General features: G+C 51.0%; 1 protein-coding gene across 2 annotated transcripts in view; it reads left to right on the top strand.

Moving 5' to 3' along the window:
* Positions 1 to 18,940, top strand: part of PLXNA2 (plexin A2) — a 175,191-nt gene that overhangs the window by 125,194 nt on the left and 31,057 nt on the right. For both annotated transcript variants that reach the window (XR_012626410.1, XM_074850385.1), the window contains exons 13-17: positions 5,002 to 5,153; positions 9,037 to 9,154; positions 12,679 to 12,815; positions 16,081 to 16,248; positions 17,578 to 17,671. Coding sequence is in view for 1 of the 2 variants with exons in the window: in XM_074850385.1 (XP_074706486.1) it covers positions 5,002 to 5,153; positions 9,037 to 9,154; positions 12,679 to 12,815; positions 16,081 to 16,248; positions 17,578 to 17,671 (669 nt within the window). In the remaining variant the exon portion in view is untranslated. The remainder of the gene's footprint in view (positions 1 to 5,001; positions 5,154 to 9,036; positions 9,155 to 12,678; positions 12,816 to 16,080; positions 16,249 to 17,577; positions 17,672 to 18,940) is intronic.

Raw genomic sequence — 18,940 nt, 5'->3', positions numbered from 1 at the left:
TTACAGAGAAATAAAATGAGCCTTAAAGGCTTGCCTGGATATTCACCTTGTCCTGCTAGTAGTCAGAAACCAAAATTTTCTTATCCGAGTGCTGTTCTGCTTGCACAGGGTTATGCTACAAGATTGAAGAAGCAAAACAGCCTCTGCCTGAGATTTTCTTCACCATGAACCGTTCAGATATTTGTAACGTTGACGAAGTCTTAGATTTATTTATTTACCCCTCCTTGAGCTAAGCAAAGAAGGGCAACACTCTGCTCCAGCCACCAAGCAACTTGCATCTAAGCACTGCCAGGCTGGCTCTCGCGGCTGGCTGCGGGCATGGCGCTGCCACCGAGTGTTTTATCACTGTCCAACTTGAAAGCAAGACTTCTGGTCTCTGTCCAAGGAGAAAAGAGCAGAGCTTTGCCGTTACAGGTTTCTTGTCTCCATAAGCAGGTCTGTGTCTCAGCCTTCAAAGCAGAAAGCATAGGGTGCCTCGCCAGGGGATGTTTTGAGTCTCAGGAGATGGCCCTGAGTGGATTTGGAGATGAGAGAATTGAGTAGGAAATGTCTGTGCTCTCGCTGGCAGATCAGCTTATTCAACAGTGAGGGTCAGTGACAGAAAATACAGGTTTCTGGGGGAGGTATTGTCCCATGACCTCTGTTGACTCTGGCAGTACTGTGAGCTGTTGTGAATTTATCATAGCTCTTGCAGTGTTTGGTGGTTTTCCTTGAACTCCACCTGCCACCCTTCTCCTTATGAATTCACAGCTTTTTCTTTTTTTTTTTTCAAGAAAGTTGAGTTTACAGTTTGCACTGTTGTAGAAAAAGGAGGGGGAAAGCAGAGGGAACTAGTGGCCTTTTTTGTGTGCTTTGAGATCCACTGATGGGCACTGTATAGGGCTAAAAACTCGTACAGAATCCTGCTCAGTTCTTGAGCAGACAGGTCTATAGAAAATGGCAAAGCCCCACCAGAGACCCCACAGGGTTGATACTCCTAAACCCAAACCTCTCAACAGCACAGGATGACTCCTGTCATCCCCCTTCCCCTCCAGAAAAGTGTATGAGGTTGTCTTGGAGACCATGAGACCTTTACAGCCTTCGTTGCTGTTGGGTCCTTTTTACTGGCGTCCGGGTTTTTTGAGCGTTTCAGGTACCTTTTGCAGGGCCTGGTGCTGCAGAGCTGTGTGCTGACGCCTGGGAAGAGGCCACTGCCCTGCTGGGACCGACCTGCTCCGGGCAGTTTGAAGCAGGCGCTGTGACCGCTCTCCATCTCCCTGCACCGGCACTGGCACTCGACTGGGGAGCAGCGGCTGCTCTCATACCAGGGCCTGCATTGCAGCCTGGATCACTCAGACTAAAAGAGCCTTTAACATGGGCTGTTTTCCTCTTCTTTTGCTTCATTTGGCTGGGTTCACTCTTTCTGTCAAGCCAGAGGTCAAGGGCCTGGCTCCCAGGCGCCAGTGCTTTTGGGGGATGCATAGCTAGTAAGAAGAGATCGTGTTTTAATAGTCATAAAACTAAATGAGCAGTAGGATATACACAGCCCTTTTCTTTTTCTGAGTGAGAGGCCCAGCTGTCACCAACAGTGTCCCTTTCACAGCGTAAAACTTCTACACGGTCTGTGGTCTTAGCAATAAATAAATAAAAATCAGTTTCCTCGCGAACAAGCGGTACTCTGATCTCCTATTCATTTATTTGCAGGCCTCATTAATATAACATCAGTGCAACAAACAGCTGAAGGGGGGGCAGTGTCAGGCTGAATAATGGAGTTGCTCTGCTGAGATAACAATTAGGTTCTGAATGTGCTATCAGCTAAGGCAGAGACAAGGAGGGATCATGCCGGGATGACAATGCTTATGTGCTGGTTCCCTGCTGGGCTCATCAGCTGGGATCCAGCTCGCTTAGAGCAGGATGAAAAAAGACAAAGAGACTGAAGGTGGATGACATTTTGGGAGGGGGCAGGGGTTATGCCATTTATTCTGCAAGCCGGGTGCTCTCTCCGTGCCCTAACAGCTGCCAAGTGGTTATTGTGCAGAACGGTCTTCAGCTCGCGGCTTGCCTCCAGCTCTGGGAGGGAAGCCCCGGCCCACTGACAGCCAGCCCTCCGTCTCCCTCTCTCGTGCGCAGACACTTCTTCTGGAGGCTAAATATTGCTTGATGTCAGAAACGCTGAACCATGCAGCCAGCGACATGAGGCTGAGAACAATTAGCTGCACCGTTATGGCAGCGTCTTCTGCAGGCTGGGGAGGGAAGCATGCTAGCAGCGTGTCGGGGCTCCCAGATCCCTGGGATCCCTCAGATCCCAACCTTGGGGATCCCCAGGATCCCTCCTTTGCTTTCAAGTGAGAAGCAGCAACAACAGGAATGCAGCGGTGCATCTGCATCCCTTACGTGATGTAAGGACAGAGCGTGAGAGTAACCAAGCTCCTACCACCACCCACTTCATCTCTGTATTTGGCTCCTTTCTGTGAGTAATACAGCGCTTCACACTTGCATGAATCCTTTCCCCGAGCAGCAGGAACACACTTGTCAGGGGCAGTGGATCGCTGATTTGTTTCAAGCAAGGTGAGGCTGATGCAGAGGGGAGAGGTGACCTGCTCAGAGGAGTTCGGAAGATAGCAGAACCAAAGGTCCTGCCTCCCACACCCCGCTCTAGATCTCAGTGTCTTTCAAACTGCTTCAGTTTTGCAAACAACCCAAAAAACTTCCAGCAGAGGTGCAGACCCCTAAACAATGAATGGGCCATTCCTGGTAATGGCCTTGTTTTTCCTTAGCTGCCCTTTGCAGGTTCTTTTGATCCTCCACAGACCTCCGAGCGAAAAGCCGTTCTACTGCAGTGTATTTCTTGAAATTGGGGAATATTTCTTCCTAATCCTGTCTCAGACCAGAAACCTGGTCTGTCGTTGCAGCCAGCCCTGCAGCCTGAGCAGCTCCCCAGCACAGCCATGCTGGGGGGTTTGGGCAGCCCACGCCAGCAGCAGCTGCCCCGGGCTGGGTTTGCTGGAGGTGCCTTGGCCGAGCATCCGCAACACGCCGAGGTGACCCAGGGATGCTGCTTGGAGGGGTCGCCGGCGCTCGGTGCAACGGGACCTTTAAGACTTATCTTCTTTCTGTGATTTTGACTGAATCTCTCCAGCTGTAATTAATTGAATGCATCTGTTCTAACCCTGGGGCTGCTTTATGGCACAGTTACTTCAAAACTGTTCAATTAGCGGCCACTAAAATCTAGGTCGAGTGGAGCTCCATATTGGGGATTTTCCAGGTCAGGACATTTTCAAAATACAGAATCAGCTCTGCTTTGTTTGGTGAGGCCGGTTGGCTCCGCTGGTTGTGGTAAGGTCGGGAAATGGCAAACTGTGACTTTTTTTGAACAGCGATGAGACAACAAGCCCGGCAGTGTAAGTGCTCCGGCAAACGCATTTTAACATAATCTAGAGCTGCAAAGGACAGTTGTAACTGTCAAGTATGTGAACTGCTGAGCTCAGGTGATTCCCAACTAGCGATGTAAACATTACCCGTGCAGGCCTTCAGGACTTGGTGTAATGCAAAATGCAACTTGGTTTTGTAGTGTCTTTTACAGGCACGTAGTGCTTCACGGAGCTAAATGATACAAGACATGCTCCGCGGTATGAGTTACAGAAAACAGCAGCACAGCAGGCAGTGTCTGGGGAGCAAATTAGAAACCTTGGTGGTGTGGTGCAGGAGAGAGGGAGGTAGAAATCAAAGCACAGGCAGAGGAAGGAGGTAGAGGTTTGGTGTATGGGGCAGCTCCTGGCTCTGCTGGGTGCATTGGAGCGGGCTGAACCCAGCACGTGTGGCCAAATTCGAGAGCAGCACCTTAAAGAGGTGGAGAGCAAGAAACAAAGAGGTGTAAGTGAGGGAGAAGGAAAATGGCTTCAGCTGGGATTTGAAACGCAGGGAAATGCTGAGGGGAGCTGGGAGCCGCAGAAGCGATGGGGAACGGGGGTGTCCTGACAGTGCTTGCAGTTCGCACTTGGGGGGGAAGGGGGAGACGTGCCCTGTGGCACTGGAAAGTGCAGGGGGTCCCACAAGAGCTGCTTTGGGGCTCACTCAGGTCGCCAGGCGTGCTCTCGTGATGGGGCTGGTGTTTTGCTGCCTTCCTAACCCGCTCACGTCCAGGGAGCAACGAGCCCTGAAGAAGGTGAAAGAAAAGCAGCCATCCATCTGGAAACACCAAGGAAAAGGGTTTGAAGAGCTCAAGTCTTGCCAAAGACAAGGGTGGAACAAACAAGCGTAAATAAGATTTATCTATTAAATTAATTAAATTGCATTATTATGGATTATGTTTATTTATCGATAACAGCTGTAGCATGGGGAAGATTAGTAACTCACCCAAGAGCAACAACAGACTGGTGGTAGATTCAGGACAATTATTTGAGATTCTTGGGTCCAAATTTTGTGACTATTCATTATTGTAATTTACACTCCTAATTGAAGAGGATATTGTCCTTAATGAAAGTCTATAGAAGCAGAATGATTATGGCTGAGGCAGGCTATAAACAGGCAGCTTTAAAGCACACACCTCACCCTTTAACATTTGTAAGTCATTTGAGGTGCCAACTTGCTAATAAAATGTGACATTAACGTTCAGAGAACAGCCAAGGCAGAAGTTAAAGTTCTCCAAAGCAGCAGGCTACTTCTGGAAGGTGACTTACCATCTTCTGTATATATAAAAAAGGAGCCAGACTTACCCTGCAAGGCTTTCTGGGGGATGGCAGTGCTTACACCTCTCAGCCAGCTCAGGGACCTTGATGTCCTCTCTTGGAGCACAGCACAGATGGATTTCAGCATCCTTGGGCTTCTCCAAGACATCCAGAGGAATCATGAGAAGGTGGCACTGGCATGGCTTTGGCAGCAGGAGCAGGTGGAGGTGGCAGCACTCAGCCCCCCTGTGCATCCTGCAAAGCAAAAGTCTGTTTCCAAGCCAGGCGTGGGGCTGAAGCAGCGCGGGTGTTGTGGGGACACCAGCTCAACTTTCCTTACTTTGTTTCCTTCTAGATCCTGACAGTGTCAGGCCCCCCAGAAGGAGGGACGAGGGTGACCATCCGTGGTGTGAACCTGGGCCTGGATTTCTCCGAGATCGCCCACGGGGTGCAGGTTGCTGGGGTGCAGTGCACGCCCCTGCCCGAGCACTACGTCGTCGCAGAACAGTGAGTGGCCTCGCGGAGCTGACCCGGCCCCACCGCGGGTCCCCGGGGCTGGCCAGCCTGCACAGAGCCTCTTCCCTCGCCCCCAGCAAACGTGCAGGAGGCCAGGAACTCATCCAGACCCCGCGCACCATCTCTTCACCCTGCAGGGAGGGCTCTGGAGGTGGATGGCGCCTGGACCCTGGGGCATGCTGTTCCCACACCAGAAGGGGATGAGGTGCTTGGGTGCTCTCTGCGGGGGTTAAGCAGCCCTTTAAGCTTTCATTAAGTGTTTTGTTTCCTTCCACACCACGGTTCCTGCTTTGCTAAGCAACTTTTCTGATGAGCACCTTGCTGTTGATGCTGAGCCTCTCTGCCCCCTCTGCTCCCCATCGCACTTGAAATTCAGCCGGCGCTGCCGGCTGCACGCAGCCATTTGTTAGGCGGGTGAGGCGGTGACAGCCGCTTAATCCGAATGGGCCTCCGCTGGAGTCAATTCATTTATTTCACTAAGAAAAATGTCAACCAAAAATTAGAAAATAGGCATGTTAGAGAGGACGGGCAAATAAACCTCCCGAAGTGACACATGCTCCTGTTGCAGTTTGGGTGGGGGTTGTTCTGGTGTAGCCGAGGTGCTGAGGGGTGTGTTGGGGGTCATCTGTGGAGGGCAGGAGAGGAGCAGTGTGTGATGTCTCCCCTTGGGTTGTCTGATCTCTCCTGCTGAGGAGCAGGACAGAGTCCTGTGTAGCAGGGTTGTGGCTGCTTGTGGTCAGTGTGGGGGAGCCTGGACCCCGTGAGTGATCCCAGCAGCAGGATCTGCCCCAGCCTGAGGAGCAGCTCAAAGTGGTTGTCCTCAGGTGGTGGAATGCCCTTGGTGGATCCCGGGCAGAGCAGAGGGACCTGTCACTGACACACGTTGGCGTTGGTTTGGTTTTTGGTCGCTCCTTGTCTTTGTTTCCCCATCTGTAAGATGGACGTGACAATCTCCCCCTCCGACCAACGAGGATGAGGATGGGTGCGGTATGTCGATGCACCATGCGATGGCTGGATGAAGGGCGCTGTGGGCGTGCAGAGCATCGCGGGGGTTACTGCAGGAACGGCTCCGAGCGCTGCACCAATAGCACTGTCACTGCTAGTGGTTTGGGCTGTTCTGCTGAGCAGTATTTTGTTTTATTTTATTTTTCAAATAAAGGATGGAAGATTATAAAATTATCCTCCTTTGATGGTATGAAACCCTGATTTTATAATCATGACTCTAATTACGGCTCTTGAGCTTTCAAAGTTTGTTAACATCATTAAAACATTTACCCTGGGCAGATAACAGCAAGCGTTAGCATGAGAGCTGCCTTTTAAAGATGAATACAGATAAAAGGACCCTCTTAAGGGTTCTGTGGGCAGACTGAATTCCAAGACTGTAATGACTCACCATATGCTCCAGCCACGCAATCTATCAGCCAGCAATTAGGTTAATGTTGGTGAAAGGGCCACTTAGCCCAGCAATCAGCACCCTACAGCTCTGCCGAATGCATCATTTTGTAACAAGGTACCTGCTGGGAATTTGGCTTTTATCAGGAATCCGGATCAGGTGTAGCAGGTCGCCTGTGCCCCATCCTGTGCCCCATCACGCCTGGTATTGTACAGCAGCTGATCCTTTACGGGCAAACAGTTGAGTGTTTGGTGTTTCTTCCCATCTATAGTGCTTGGTGTATCCTTGCTTCTTGTGGGATAAAACCCCCACTCCTCTCCTGCCCGTAGGGGGTCAGGGATCACTTCACCTTGCTTTGTTTGCCTGTGGGCTGGCAGGAGCAGAGATCACTGCTCCCACATGCCAGTCCCCCGCCCTAACCCACGGCCTGGCAGCGCAGAGACCCTGCCTGCTCGCCCCACTGCCGGTTTGCAGGAGGAGAAGTAATGAAATAGCAGAGGAGAGAGGAGCATGGGCGATGTCTGGTTGAAAGGCAGGGAGAGGAGCACGTGGCAGATTAAGGCACACAGCTGAGATGCTTCAGCTCCTGTTCTCCAAAGGCAGTGTCTCTGAGCAACCCGGTTTGATGTGCAGCAATAAGGACTTTCACATTACAGCTCTTTACTAGCATGTATGTATTTCATTAGGCCTCCTGGCATCACCTGCGCATGCTGTTGGCAGGTTCTTTTTTCCTTTTGTCTTTATTTTATTTGCAGTGAATTTAATGCTGCTGAAGGCAGCTGAAACGCTGCCTTTGCAAATTGGAGCCTTTTGTGCATTTGCACGCGATCGGCAGAAGAGTGAGCGTTTCCCCTGCCGCTCTGCAGGAGCCCCGTCAGCCTCCCCGGGGAGGGATGCTCTGGCTCTTTCTCTGCTCTCGCTCTCAGGGCCAGACACCAACAAGTGTCTCATCACCCACATTACTGCACCCCCGGCCCTGAGGCAGGTTACTCCTGTCCTGAGGTTTCCAGTGCCTGGCAGGATGCTCTTGAATTTGTCTTTCCAGTGTTGCCATGAGAGCGAGCAGCATCCATCCCCTTTAGGTGCAGCTGGAGAGCCCTTTGAAAACCTCCCTCAGGCCTGCTGGCACTTTGCTGGTCTCATCCCCAGTAGGCATTATGCATTCCCAGTGCCCTGGGATTTTTGGATTACACAGCCACAGGGTGCAGAACGAGGGTTTCCCCATCTTCCAGCCTGGCCTGCTGTGGCTAACCCCAGCAGCTCTCCTGCCTTTACAGCTTTCCCTTCCTCAGGATGTGCCCACGGGGCTGAGCTGGGCCACGCGAGGAGCACGACATCGGTGTCTTTTGGTGCCACGAACTCCTTTTACCAGCATCAGCACGTTCTGCATTAGCTGCTGCTCCCCACAGCTGTCGCTGTCATCCCCGGGCAGGTGTCACCGATGGGGGGTTTAGATCGCTGAAAGGACCGCTGTCAAAGGTGATGGCAAAAATGGCTTTAAAATGATGTTGTAAAAGTGCGACTTAACAAAGTTCGATGGCGAGGTTCACCATTACTGCATGGCACGGTCATTTGAACAGTGATTCAACACTGTCAAGGCACAAATCAAAGTTACCAAGACAAAATGAAGGTTATCAAGTCACAAATCAAGGTTACCATACTGCAAGGTGGTACGTGATATCGGTCACTTACCGAAGACCTGCTGTGGGTAAAAGGTCTCTCTGCCTCGAGGAACAGCCTTGGGAGGTGTCCCAGCTCGAGGGGAGATCGCCGTGCAGCCAGGCTGCCTGCCAGGGAGAGCTCGGGGAAGGCCCCTTAGGTCTTATATTTATGGAATAAAGTGGTTGGCTCCTGGTCAGATCACATGCGGTGAGAAAGGTTTGCATGAGACTCCTCGTACCCACAACTTTCTTTGTTCCTTGATAAATGACTCTTGGAAAAACCACGTTAATCCCATGGTCAGTGATCCAGGCTCATGCACTGATGCTCACTGGGTCACTCTGCTCCTTTGGGGGTTTTCAGAGAGTGGATTGAAACTAAAGGAGTTCTTGGCCCAGCTATGGCTCAGGCCTTTCCCTCCTTTGGAGCCTGTCCCAAACCACCCCTAGTTCGGTTAAGGGGTCGGGTGCATCCATCACAGCAGGCTTTCCATTTTTGATTAACTGGGAGACTGCAGTGTGAGCTGTTCCCTTAATGAACTCATCTGTTACTCTAAGGACTTCGCACTCACTTTGCTACTGGCTAATATATTGCCATTAGTGCTCTGCTTTGCTCTGGAGTTTACAGCTTGTAATAATTATGTCTAATTTTGATTTTTTCTTTAAATTACTACATGGGGTAAAAATAGACTCAGTAATTAACTACTTCTACAGAGGCAGATATCAAAGTTAAAAGAGGGGTGAAAGAAGAGAAGGAAAAAAGCTGCACAGGGCACTGTTTGCACCTCCTGCCAAAGCCTCACCGCGGCATTTCTGCTTCCAGGATCGTCTGTGAAATGGGGCAGGCGCTTCCAGGGATCAGCTCCGGCCCAGTGCTCCTGTGCATCGGAGAGTGCAAGCCGGAGTTCACGGCCAAGTCCACGCAGCAGTACATGTTCGTGGTGAGTGTCCTGCCGAGGGGAGGAGGGGGGCAGCACGCGTCCTCCGTGGGAGCAGCCGGGTGCTACGACTGCGTGTATCAAATGGATGGGATTCAGCACCGGAAGACAATCCCAAAATTACCATTTTTTTTCTGATGCTTTCCCCACGGCATTGCACAATTTCTTGGTAGCCCAGTCAACGAGCCCAGTTTTCAGGATCTAGAGCTTGCACCGGTCTGCAGAATAAAGGGGATTTATGTGGGAACCTAAACCCAGGATTCCCACAGCATTTGGTTTCAGCTTTGCACCTCCAAAATAGTGATAACCCTCTGAATTGCGAGGCTCGGTTACTCCGTGCAGAGTGCATTGTTGTGATCCCAGCAGCAGCGTTACACAAAGCGTAACTTTGTTCTGTACCTGAGGACTTTCTGTGCGTGACGTGTTGTCAAGGAGTTGGCGTTAGCACTCAAAATTTTCCTTTGTAACGGACGTTGTTACTTTGGTGCTTAGTTAATGGGGATGAATCTAGGGCGCTGCTTCTTGCTGGATTTGAAGATGTTTCTATACGTATGCGCGTACACGTACGGGCACCAATAGGCCTTTTTGCAAGGCAACAGGAGAGCAAACACCAGAGTCCGTCCATCTGCAGCGTCCTGCTAGAAACTTAGTTTTAATCAACAGCCTGTGAAACCTAAACATACCTGAGTTAGTTTCTGTGTCTATAGATTTAATTTTTTCACCGTGATGCCCTTTGGGATAGAAAGGTAATTCTGCACCCAAATATTCAGGGAATTTTTTTTTCCCCTCCAAGGATGGTGGTTCAGCGTAGGCTTTCTCTGTCCACTTAATGGAGAGCTGCTCTTCGGGTTGGTGGGCTTCTGTTGGTTGAGTGGGTCCTTTCTTTCTATTGTTTAATTAGCAGCCTTTTGATTCATAAACTTAAAAGTCACAGCTGGGGTTTCTCAGGGCACTTCATCCAGCAACATTGATTTTGTGCTTAATGGAATCTGTATGCAGGGAAATGCCAGCCCTTACCAATTGTCCACAATTTGTAAACTAATTGAGAGATAAATCAGGCTAGCCCCTGCCACCCTATTGGTGTTGTGACACCCTCTCCTGGGATTTCATTCATTCAATAACATAGCAGGGGTGCAAAATATCACCACATTTTCCTCGAATATGCCAGAAACCCCTCTGACCATCCCAGGGCACTGCCAGTGCAGTCCCCAGCTTTGCCGTTATTGCAAGGCAGGTTCCCATGCGACACATGGAGGGTGCTCTCTTGCTTTGTGTTAAATAATAACTAGGAGCCAGTGGAAGGTAATTGTGGAGATGAATTTTGGAGTTGTACCTTGCAGCAACCTGGTGAGCATTTGCCGACCATTATCATCCTTCGCATTGTTGCTTCTGATTTCTAGCACTTACCCTGATTATATCTTTTCTTTTTCGCAGGCATCTAAAACTTCTAGCACATCATTTCCTTTTGTTAGTCGGCCTCTATTTTTCTCTTTAGCGCCGCCACAAATTCCATTACAGCAGGTTTTTGCCATTAAAGTCAGTAGTAAAATTGATTAGTACCTTAAAGCAGAGCTCTGTTCTGACCCTGAGAGGGTTCATGCCTTGGTGAGCTCATCTGGTCCCTGACACGATGCTGTCACCTTAATTACACCCGTTTTATCTGGGGAGGTGGAACCTTGGAGCTACTTTGGATCTGTAAATCTGTCATAATTATCAGCAAATCATGAGTTGAAGATGGAAAATTCTTATTCAGCTTTCAGATTTTCATCCAATGCTGGCCTCACCCCAGCCTTGGGAGTTTTTGCAGGTCTGTAGGAGCCCTCAGCTTTCCTGTCTTTCCCTTGTTTACAAGAATGACTGCGTGGGGTTACAGCCTGAGTTTCTATTTTTGGCAATGCTTTGAATTTCCAAGGATTGCAATGCTTAGACAAGGTGACGCTCACACCAGAAACATCAGATGCTTGTAACAAGGAGATGCTTGCAGTTGCCTTTGAATGCAGAGGAGGGCTGTGCTTTCCAGTCTGCCTGCAGCTCTGTCCCTGGTGTGTGTATGGGAGCTGCTGGACCCCAGGGACGTGTTAAATAACTGCTTCTTTCTGTCCCCGGGCTCCCACGAGCAAAGTGGCCCCAGGGATGGGGCTGGAGGAGGAGGGGAGCTGGTAGCAGGCTCTTGCTGTCTGGAGCGTTCACAGCATTGCAGCTTGTTCCTAATTCACCTTGGGAGCAGTTGCCAGGGTTGGGCTGGAGACTAAAGGAGGTTTTTGATGGGCGATCGTACGCTGAACATCCTTTGGAGGTTTTTTGCATTTTGGAATCACTCCTCTTGGTTGTATGAAATGCTCCCGAGCCTACTCAGTGTAACCGTTGCTATTACCATTCATATTGTCTAGTATTGTCATTAGCTGGGGTAATCATAGAGTATCCTGAGTTGGAAAGGACCCACGAGGATCATTGAGTCCAACTCCTGACCCCAGCTAGGATAAGAGCAGACCATGAGCAGTTGAAGGACGAGTCTTTCCCTCCTGTAATATTGTTCCATAATTACCCACAACAGGGTGGATTGTGTGTTTTCCTCTGGTCTGTTCAGGACTCAGGGTCAGACAGGCTTTTGGTCTTAAGCTGCTTTGGCAAATGCTGTGGCACCCAGAAAACACAGGTTGCATTGTGAAAACAGCAGAAAAAACAGGACAAACACATGGAGCTGCCAAGCAGGTGGTACCAGGGGAGTGGAGCTGGGAGGCTGCCAGCCTTTGCAGATGAGAGTCATAAAGAGGGTAATGTGAAAGCATTAGTAAAACAATTTGGTAATATCCACTGATTGAAAACAAATAAAAAGGTACCTGCTTTCTGCAAATTCTATTAAGCGGAATAAATATCTACCCCAGTGCAAGGCAGGATAAAGACGTGGCATTGCTGCAATAATATCACTGATAAAATGTCGGGTGGGATCTGTGTTTGCCCACCAAGGACATCTTTCCATCAGCAATGGGAAACAGGCTCAGCCCCCACAATACTCTCACTGGTGGTTCATGTTAAGCTGGAGCTGATGGTGCTGCCTTTTGTTGAAGTCGTGCAGTATTTCCCATTATCAAGCCCTGGTGGGGTTTTTTGATGCTTTACCACATTGGCAAACTTTAAACATTTGGGTTCAAATTTCCATTGTGGCAATTTGCTTGGCTTGGGATATATTTAGTGTTGGAAATTGCAGTGCAAACAGCTTACCTTTGTTTATGATCAAAGTTGAAGGTAAATATATAATTTTGCTGAGGCTAAATGTGCAATTGTTTTGTTGAGGTGCGTCTCTCTTTCAGAAGTGGGTTTGAAAATTTAGCAGGCGATTTGTCAGGTGTCCAGGACACGACCCTGTTTTGCTTTTCCATTTTAAAAAGGATATCCCCACTCAGCCAAAGCATGAAGATCCTCAGGGGAAGGTGCTTCTCCAGCTGGCACAGCCCCTGGGCAGCCGCTCGCTGACAGCTCCCCTCGCAGCAGGCAGGAGCGCTGACTTTGTCCTTTTCTTTCTCCAGACTCCAGCAGTGAGTTTTCTGAATCCCAGCCGCGGGCCGGAGTCGGGAGGGACGATGGTGACCATCTCCGGGCACTACCTGGGAGCCGGCAGCCACGTGTCGGTGCTCCTGGGAAACCAGACCTGCGAATTCTACGGGTAAGGGGCTGAGCCGGGCCAGCGCGGGCTCCTGCCACGCACGTCCTGGTTCTCAGGGCTGCACCACCACGTATCTGCTGTAGCTGAACATGCAGCCACAGCAAAAATTCATCTGGGAACCCCTGAAGGCTCCCATTCCCTCTTTTATTACATGAAAGCATCTTCTCTTTTATTATGACTGAGCTTTGCTTGGCAAGGGGGGGGACTGCATCAGTATAAGTGCTGTCCATTATTTCATTTTAATGCTGTTACAGTGTTAACTGGTCCAAAAATCTCAGGCAAACATCACTGCGATTGTAAAATGTTTATAGTAGTTATCAGTACTTGCCCCCAGCTTTGTTGACCTGAAGAAAATGTTACATTTATAAGAAACGTCTAGTTTCTCCCTTCACAGATCAACAGCTTGCATTACGTTTATCGCAGCCGCTGCTGCAGGTACCTCAACCTCCCAGGAGTGGTGTGAGCAAGGGGTGGGCTTCTGCGTGGCAGAGCGAAGCGGGGATCTGCACGCGCCTTGTGCTGAGAAACTTGCTCAGCCATCAGTCTCCTCTGGGATTTCTCTGGCAAATTTGCTTTTTACCCAGCAGTGTAAACACAGAGTTGACATTTGCAGGGTTTAATGGGTTTTCTTGGGGCTTAGTTAAAAAAAGATACATGCAGTATACATCTGTGTGCATCCCGTACACATCTGTGCCCCGAAGCGGCTGGCAGGATGCGTTTCATAGCGTGGGCGCAGCCTGTGCGGGAGCTAAGCAAAGGGCTGTGATGTGCAAAGGGATTCTGCCTGTCAGATCCTCACTCGGGCTTCCCAGGAGGACCCGAGGAGGTGTCAGGGAAAGTAAAGACCCCCGGAGGTGAATTTTTCAGCTGGAAGACTGAGAGGTTCTCCGATACAGGGGCTGAGGGCGATCAGACGTGGGAGCATGTTGATATTAGCAGTGCTGATTCTACATCCATCCTAGAATGGTGCTTCAGGAGGTCTGGGCATGCTGAGGTCTTCAAGTGCAGATCAGTTCTCCAGGTGCTAAGCACTGTAACCGATCCGTCAAGATTTCTTCCTGTATCCAAAGCGAAGATGCCAGATTGCTTCCTCAGATGCAGGCGGGTAACAGCGTTACCACCACCAGAAGCAGCCTGCAAGCTGGCCTGAGAGCAGAACCAGCCCTGTAATATAATCCCTTAAGTATATGATTATATTCAGGCAACCTGCAGATCCTGACCTGCAAAACCTGGATGAGTTTTGAATTCTCTGTATGTTCTAATTACAGCAGGCAAGCAGAAACTTAAACAAAGCAAGTGGCAGTATATGAATGGCACCATCCTTCATGTGGGGTCACGCTGTGCACTTTGTTTTGCTTGGACTGTTCTGAGGCAATGAACTTCAATTGTACTCGAGGGTGTGGGGGAGCCTGATTAGATGAAGCAGTTTCTAATGAGATTCACTCTAATTACAGCTTCCCCTATTCTCCCCTCTCTGATCGGAGGAGTGGGTAGATTCACCATGACGACATAATAATAGCACAGAAAGCTAATTAACTGATCACAGGGAGCTGCGAGCAGCTCTGCCAGCAGTGATGCGTCACTCTGGATCTCACGCCAGAGCTAAGCAGGCGTGGTGGAGTCTGGCAGGGCAGAGCAGGCAGCAGCTCTTCAGCTGCACGGGCATGCACGGGAACACTCTGAGAATCAGCAGGGAGGGTGGAGAAACGCGCTCCTTGCACGAGGATGCCTTCGTGGTTAAATTAAACCTAGGTGGAGAGTGAGAATAAGATGAGGGAGGGAGGAGGAGAAGAGTGGGAGGGGCTAGACAAGTAATTGCATCCATAGAAACAGTCAAGTCCAGTTTGCCTCTGATATTTTAAGAGGTTGTTTCTGTTCCCTCGGCTGTGGTGGACAGGCGTGCCAAGGTGTGAGCTGGGAACATGGTGGTACCTGCTGTTCGATCCCCTCCTGAAATGCCCGGTGCTGGGGTGTGCCCGCACGCCTTCGGGAGGGTGGGGAGCGTGTAAGGGCCCTGACAAGGGGGGCACACAGCATCCCCCTGCCTAGGGAGAGAAACAGGGGCTGTGCTGGGAGCAGAGCAGGGGCAGGGCCGCACTCCAGCCTCAGCTGTTCAGGCACCTCCACGGGTGTCGCAGCCTCTCAGGAGGGGGAGGATGGCAAAGACCGGACGTTCAAGAGGGCCCATCTTTGATTTAATGCCAAACTGGCAGCGAGGTGCTGAAGATTTGCCCGCCTGCTGTCCTGGGAGAAGTCAAGACTAAATGAGCCACGGAAACAGCATGGCCTTTTTGGTGAGCCGGGGGCAGGTTTGGGCAGGCGGGACGGCCCGTGGGTGGCCGTGGAGGGACACTGGCCTTCCAGTGACGTCAGTCCGGCACTTCTCATCGGAGCAGCACCAAGGCTCACCACAGAGCTGTGTGGTTCCTCAGAGCAGCACCCAGGCTCTCCTCAGAGCTGTGTGGTTCCTCAGAGCAGCACCCAGGCTCTCCTCAGAGCTGTGTGGTTCCTTGGAGCAGCACCCAGGCTCACTGCAGAGCTGTGTGGTTCCTCGTAGCTCTGTCCCGGCGGCAGGAGTGGCACTGCTCGATTCTCATTCCCCTTCTCCATCCGTTCACCCAGCAGTGCCTTTGTGCTCTGACAGTGCCTCGCTACCCCGCCACCTTGACTTTCTCCGGGGCTCCCATGGAAGCAGATGGTCTGTTGTGTCCAGCCAGCCAGCGCCGAGGCCGAGGTCACCCCTGCTCTGACGGGGAGACAAAGCTGGAAGGCAGCGGTGACGGTGGCATCGCCCTTCCCAGGCGGGGGCTTCGTAGGCTCCATTATGCTGCTCACAAGGGCCCGTGTGTGCCGTGGGGTGGGGACGGGAAGAATTTGGCTTTTGAGTGAGCTTATGCATCCCATTTAAAAGGCAGCCATCTGTTTTCACACGCCCAACAGAAGGCAGCGGGTTCACAGAGGGATGCGGGAGGCTGCAGTTTGGCACAAAGAGTAATTTCAGGGAGCCTGCGCTTCGCTCTTGGTGGGCAGGCAGAGTCCCCTCCCGCTCGGAGCTCCGTTCCCTCCCTCCTGTGGCAGTGAAGCCTTCCTGCCCATCTCGGGAGCTCATCCCCTTCGCAGGTGTCAGAGTCTGGGGATCAGTGATGGCTCAGCCTTTTAGCCAGCTGCCCCGCTGCAGCTGCACATCAGCGCCAGGACAAAGGGTGGTTTTCTGCCCTGCGCTGTGACTGCCCGTTAACGCTTCCCCGGCTTCTCTCTTGCGCAGGCGATCCGTGAACGAGATCGTCTGCGTGTCGGCCCCGTCAGCCCACGGCCTGGGGGCTGTTCACGTCTCCGTCAGCGTCGACCGGGCTCAGCTGGAGCGGACTTTGCTGTTTGAGTACATCGACGACCCGAAGGTGCAGCACATCGAACCCGAGTGGAGCATCGCCAGGTAACGCAGGGCTCTGACAGCGGGTCCTCGGCAGCGGCAGAGAAGCCAGCTCGCCTGGTCTGGGGCTTCTCTCTCAGCATACGCTCAGTGAGGCCAAAAGAGGGTCTTTTTGGAAATGCATGTCCCACCCAGCGTCCTGGATTTGTCAGGGCTGGGCGCCTGTGGCGTTTGCGTCTTCCGAAAATCAGGTCCAGAGTTACTAAAGTAGTTGTGATTACCAAGGCAATTACAGCAGTAGCAGTCTGCCCGGAGATTCTGGGAGCATGAATAAAGCCCCAAGATCACTCCCATCTGCTGAAGAAGTGCACAATTGCTCATTAAAGGCTCCTTCTTGTAGTCCTGGAATAAAACAAAACCAGCAACCACCAAGAAAGGAAAAAGCTGATGTTAATCAAAATGTACTGTTTATCCCAGATTCACTTCTAGGAACAGGGCGACTGGCGCTGTCACATCACTGTGACGTTGTTGCTGCTAAAAGCCCTGTCCCATGCTCGTCCCCTGGTGTTACTTTAATGGTTGTGCTCACAAGGGCTGTAACACAACTATTCATTTCAAATTCCAATTATTTTTTAAAATTGCCCTTGGAAGAAGTGTCTCGCAGCAGGCTCTGCGAGATGTTTGCTTTGAGTCCAGGTCCACGCTCGTGTCTGGTTCTGAGTGAGATGGGTTCGATGGTCAGGAGTGCTGCCAGAGGTGGTAGGAGGGGAACAGCTGGGCTCTGCTGCAGAGGTGCTGGAGGCTCGTGCTGATCTGGGCTGTGCTGCTCCAGTTAACGCGTGAAAGAAGAAGCCAAGAGTCAAAGACTTTACTCAGGGGCACTGGCTGTAGGAGAAGGGGGTGCTCTAGCCCGGGGGCTGTGTCCCCCCTGGCCCTGCTGGCACCACTCGTCATCCCTCCCCTGCTCTATGTGACAACTTGCTGCGTCTGCAGTCCAGATGCAAGTGCACGTCAGTTCCTTCACTGCACATACCATTTATTGTGTTCCTTAAAAACATCACTATGTAAATCATTAAACACTGTGACTAATTTATTGTCTTATGTATTTAGTCTCAGCTCAGTTGATTTCTTTGGTCCCATTTCTCATCCTGCCGCCTTGCAGTGCTGTTAGGTAGGAGAGAGTGCAGCTGAGAGCAGAAAATCTGGCTAACTTGAGACACCACTCCCCAGCGACTCAGGGAGTGGGTATTAATCCACACTGGTGCCTGAAGTGCCTGCAGAAAGCATCTTTCTGAGATCAACAAGCGTTCTCACTGTCAAGCACAGCCTCTCTGCGCAGCCCGGGCCCCTCCTGCCAGATGCATTAATCAGGTGTCTCCTGGTTCTCCGCAGCGGACACACGCCTCTGACCGTCACCGGCTCCAACCTGGACGTGATCCAGGAGCCGAGGATCCGTGTCAAGTACAACGGCAAGGAGTTCGTCAACGTAAGTAGGTGCTGTCAGCGCGGTGCTGCCGGGCTGTGCCTGGGAGCATCCCCCTGCGCTGCCACCCGGCGGGTCCCCCCCACCCTGATGCACACCTGCGGTTACTGGTGCCAGTGCTCACTGGGTGGCAGAAGCCGCTCTGGGGGTATTTCCCTAGACTTACCCAAACTGGGGACCCTGGAAAGAGGAATTCCAACACACAGAAATGGGAAATTACTTCCTCAGCCACACAGTAACTGCCAAGGAGTTTTCAAAGCTAGAAATGGAGGACTCTATTTTAGGTCATCTCCATCACCTCAAATTCTGTCTTGGGTCAGATAAACTTGTTTCACTCCTGAAATTCCCCCTCTTATCAGAGCCCCTGAGCCCTGAGAGCTCTCTCTTCCCAGCATCCTTCCATTTCCAGTACCTAGCTCAGCTCCATGGGCACATTATGATGGAAAGTCCAAGTGGAGCTCTCCCCATCATTCCCAGCTGCTCCACGCTTCCCATTTTAGTCCTGCTCTTTCTGTAAAAGCCCGGAACTAGGCGCTGAGACCTGCCAGCTACGAGACTGCTATGTTTAACTAGTCTCTCCCTAGCTGCCTCTCTATAAATAAACCTCCTACTGCCACAGCTCTGGGCCTGGCAAGCCTGTACTAGCCCAGGGAGGGAAGAAGAGAGGGGAACCACTCCTGAACAAGAAGCTTTCAGGCCGCTTTCACAGCTTGATCACCGTGGTAAGGCTGGGTGCTGCTTCCCTGTGCCCTCCTCACCATGTGAAGGATGCTGGGCGTGGGACTCTGGGTATTTTGGTGAAGCTGGGTGTTATTTTTAGGCATCCTTCCCTTCCTCCCTCCTGTCACCCTGATGTTCCCAAAGCAAGGAGTTGGTAGCAGAGTTTGGGCTTGGTCTGGAATGCCACCTCCTTTCCCTATCTGTATTTTTTCAGTCCAAGAGTGAGAAATTGAAATGAAATCTCAGCAAACAGGAACTAAGCAATGTTCTTGTATGATACAAATAAGAATTGTACCTCCAGGACCCACAGAAATTATTTTGACCAAGTAAAACTGAAATATATTGTTTCCATGCAGTGATCTTTCTGACTGAATCTGTATTATCTTGGAAAGGGCAAATCACTTGGCAGTCTTTTCCTATTCCCTTTCTCCCTTCTCCTCTGAAGACCTTTTTCATCTGAGCTCTTTTTAAAGAGACATCTAATTTTGTTGTTAGCAGTTGCAGTTATAGTGCTACCAAAATAATTCTGAAGACACAAAATTGACTGAAATT

Source organism: Strix aluco, chromosome 25 (genome assembly GCF_031877795.1).
Source record: "Strix aluco isolate bStrAlu1 chromosome 25, bStrAlu1.hap1, whole genome shotgun sequence".
Classification (NCBI taxonomy): domain Eukaryota; kingdom Metazoa; phylum Chordata; class Aves; order Strigiformes; family Strigidae; genus Strix; species Strix aluco.
Note: the sequence above shows the minus strand (reverse complement) of the source record. Positions and strands in the feature narration are given on the sequence as shown.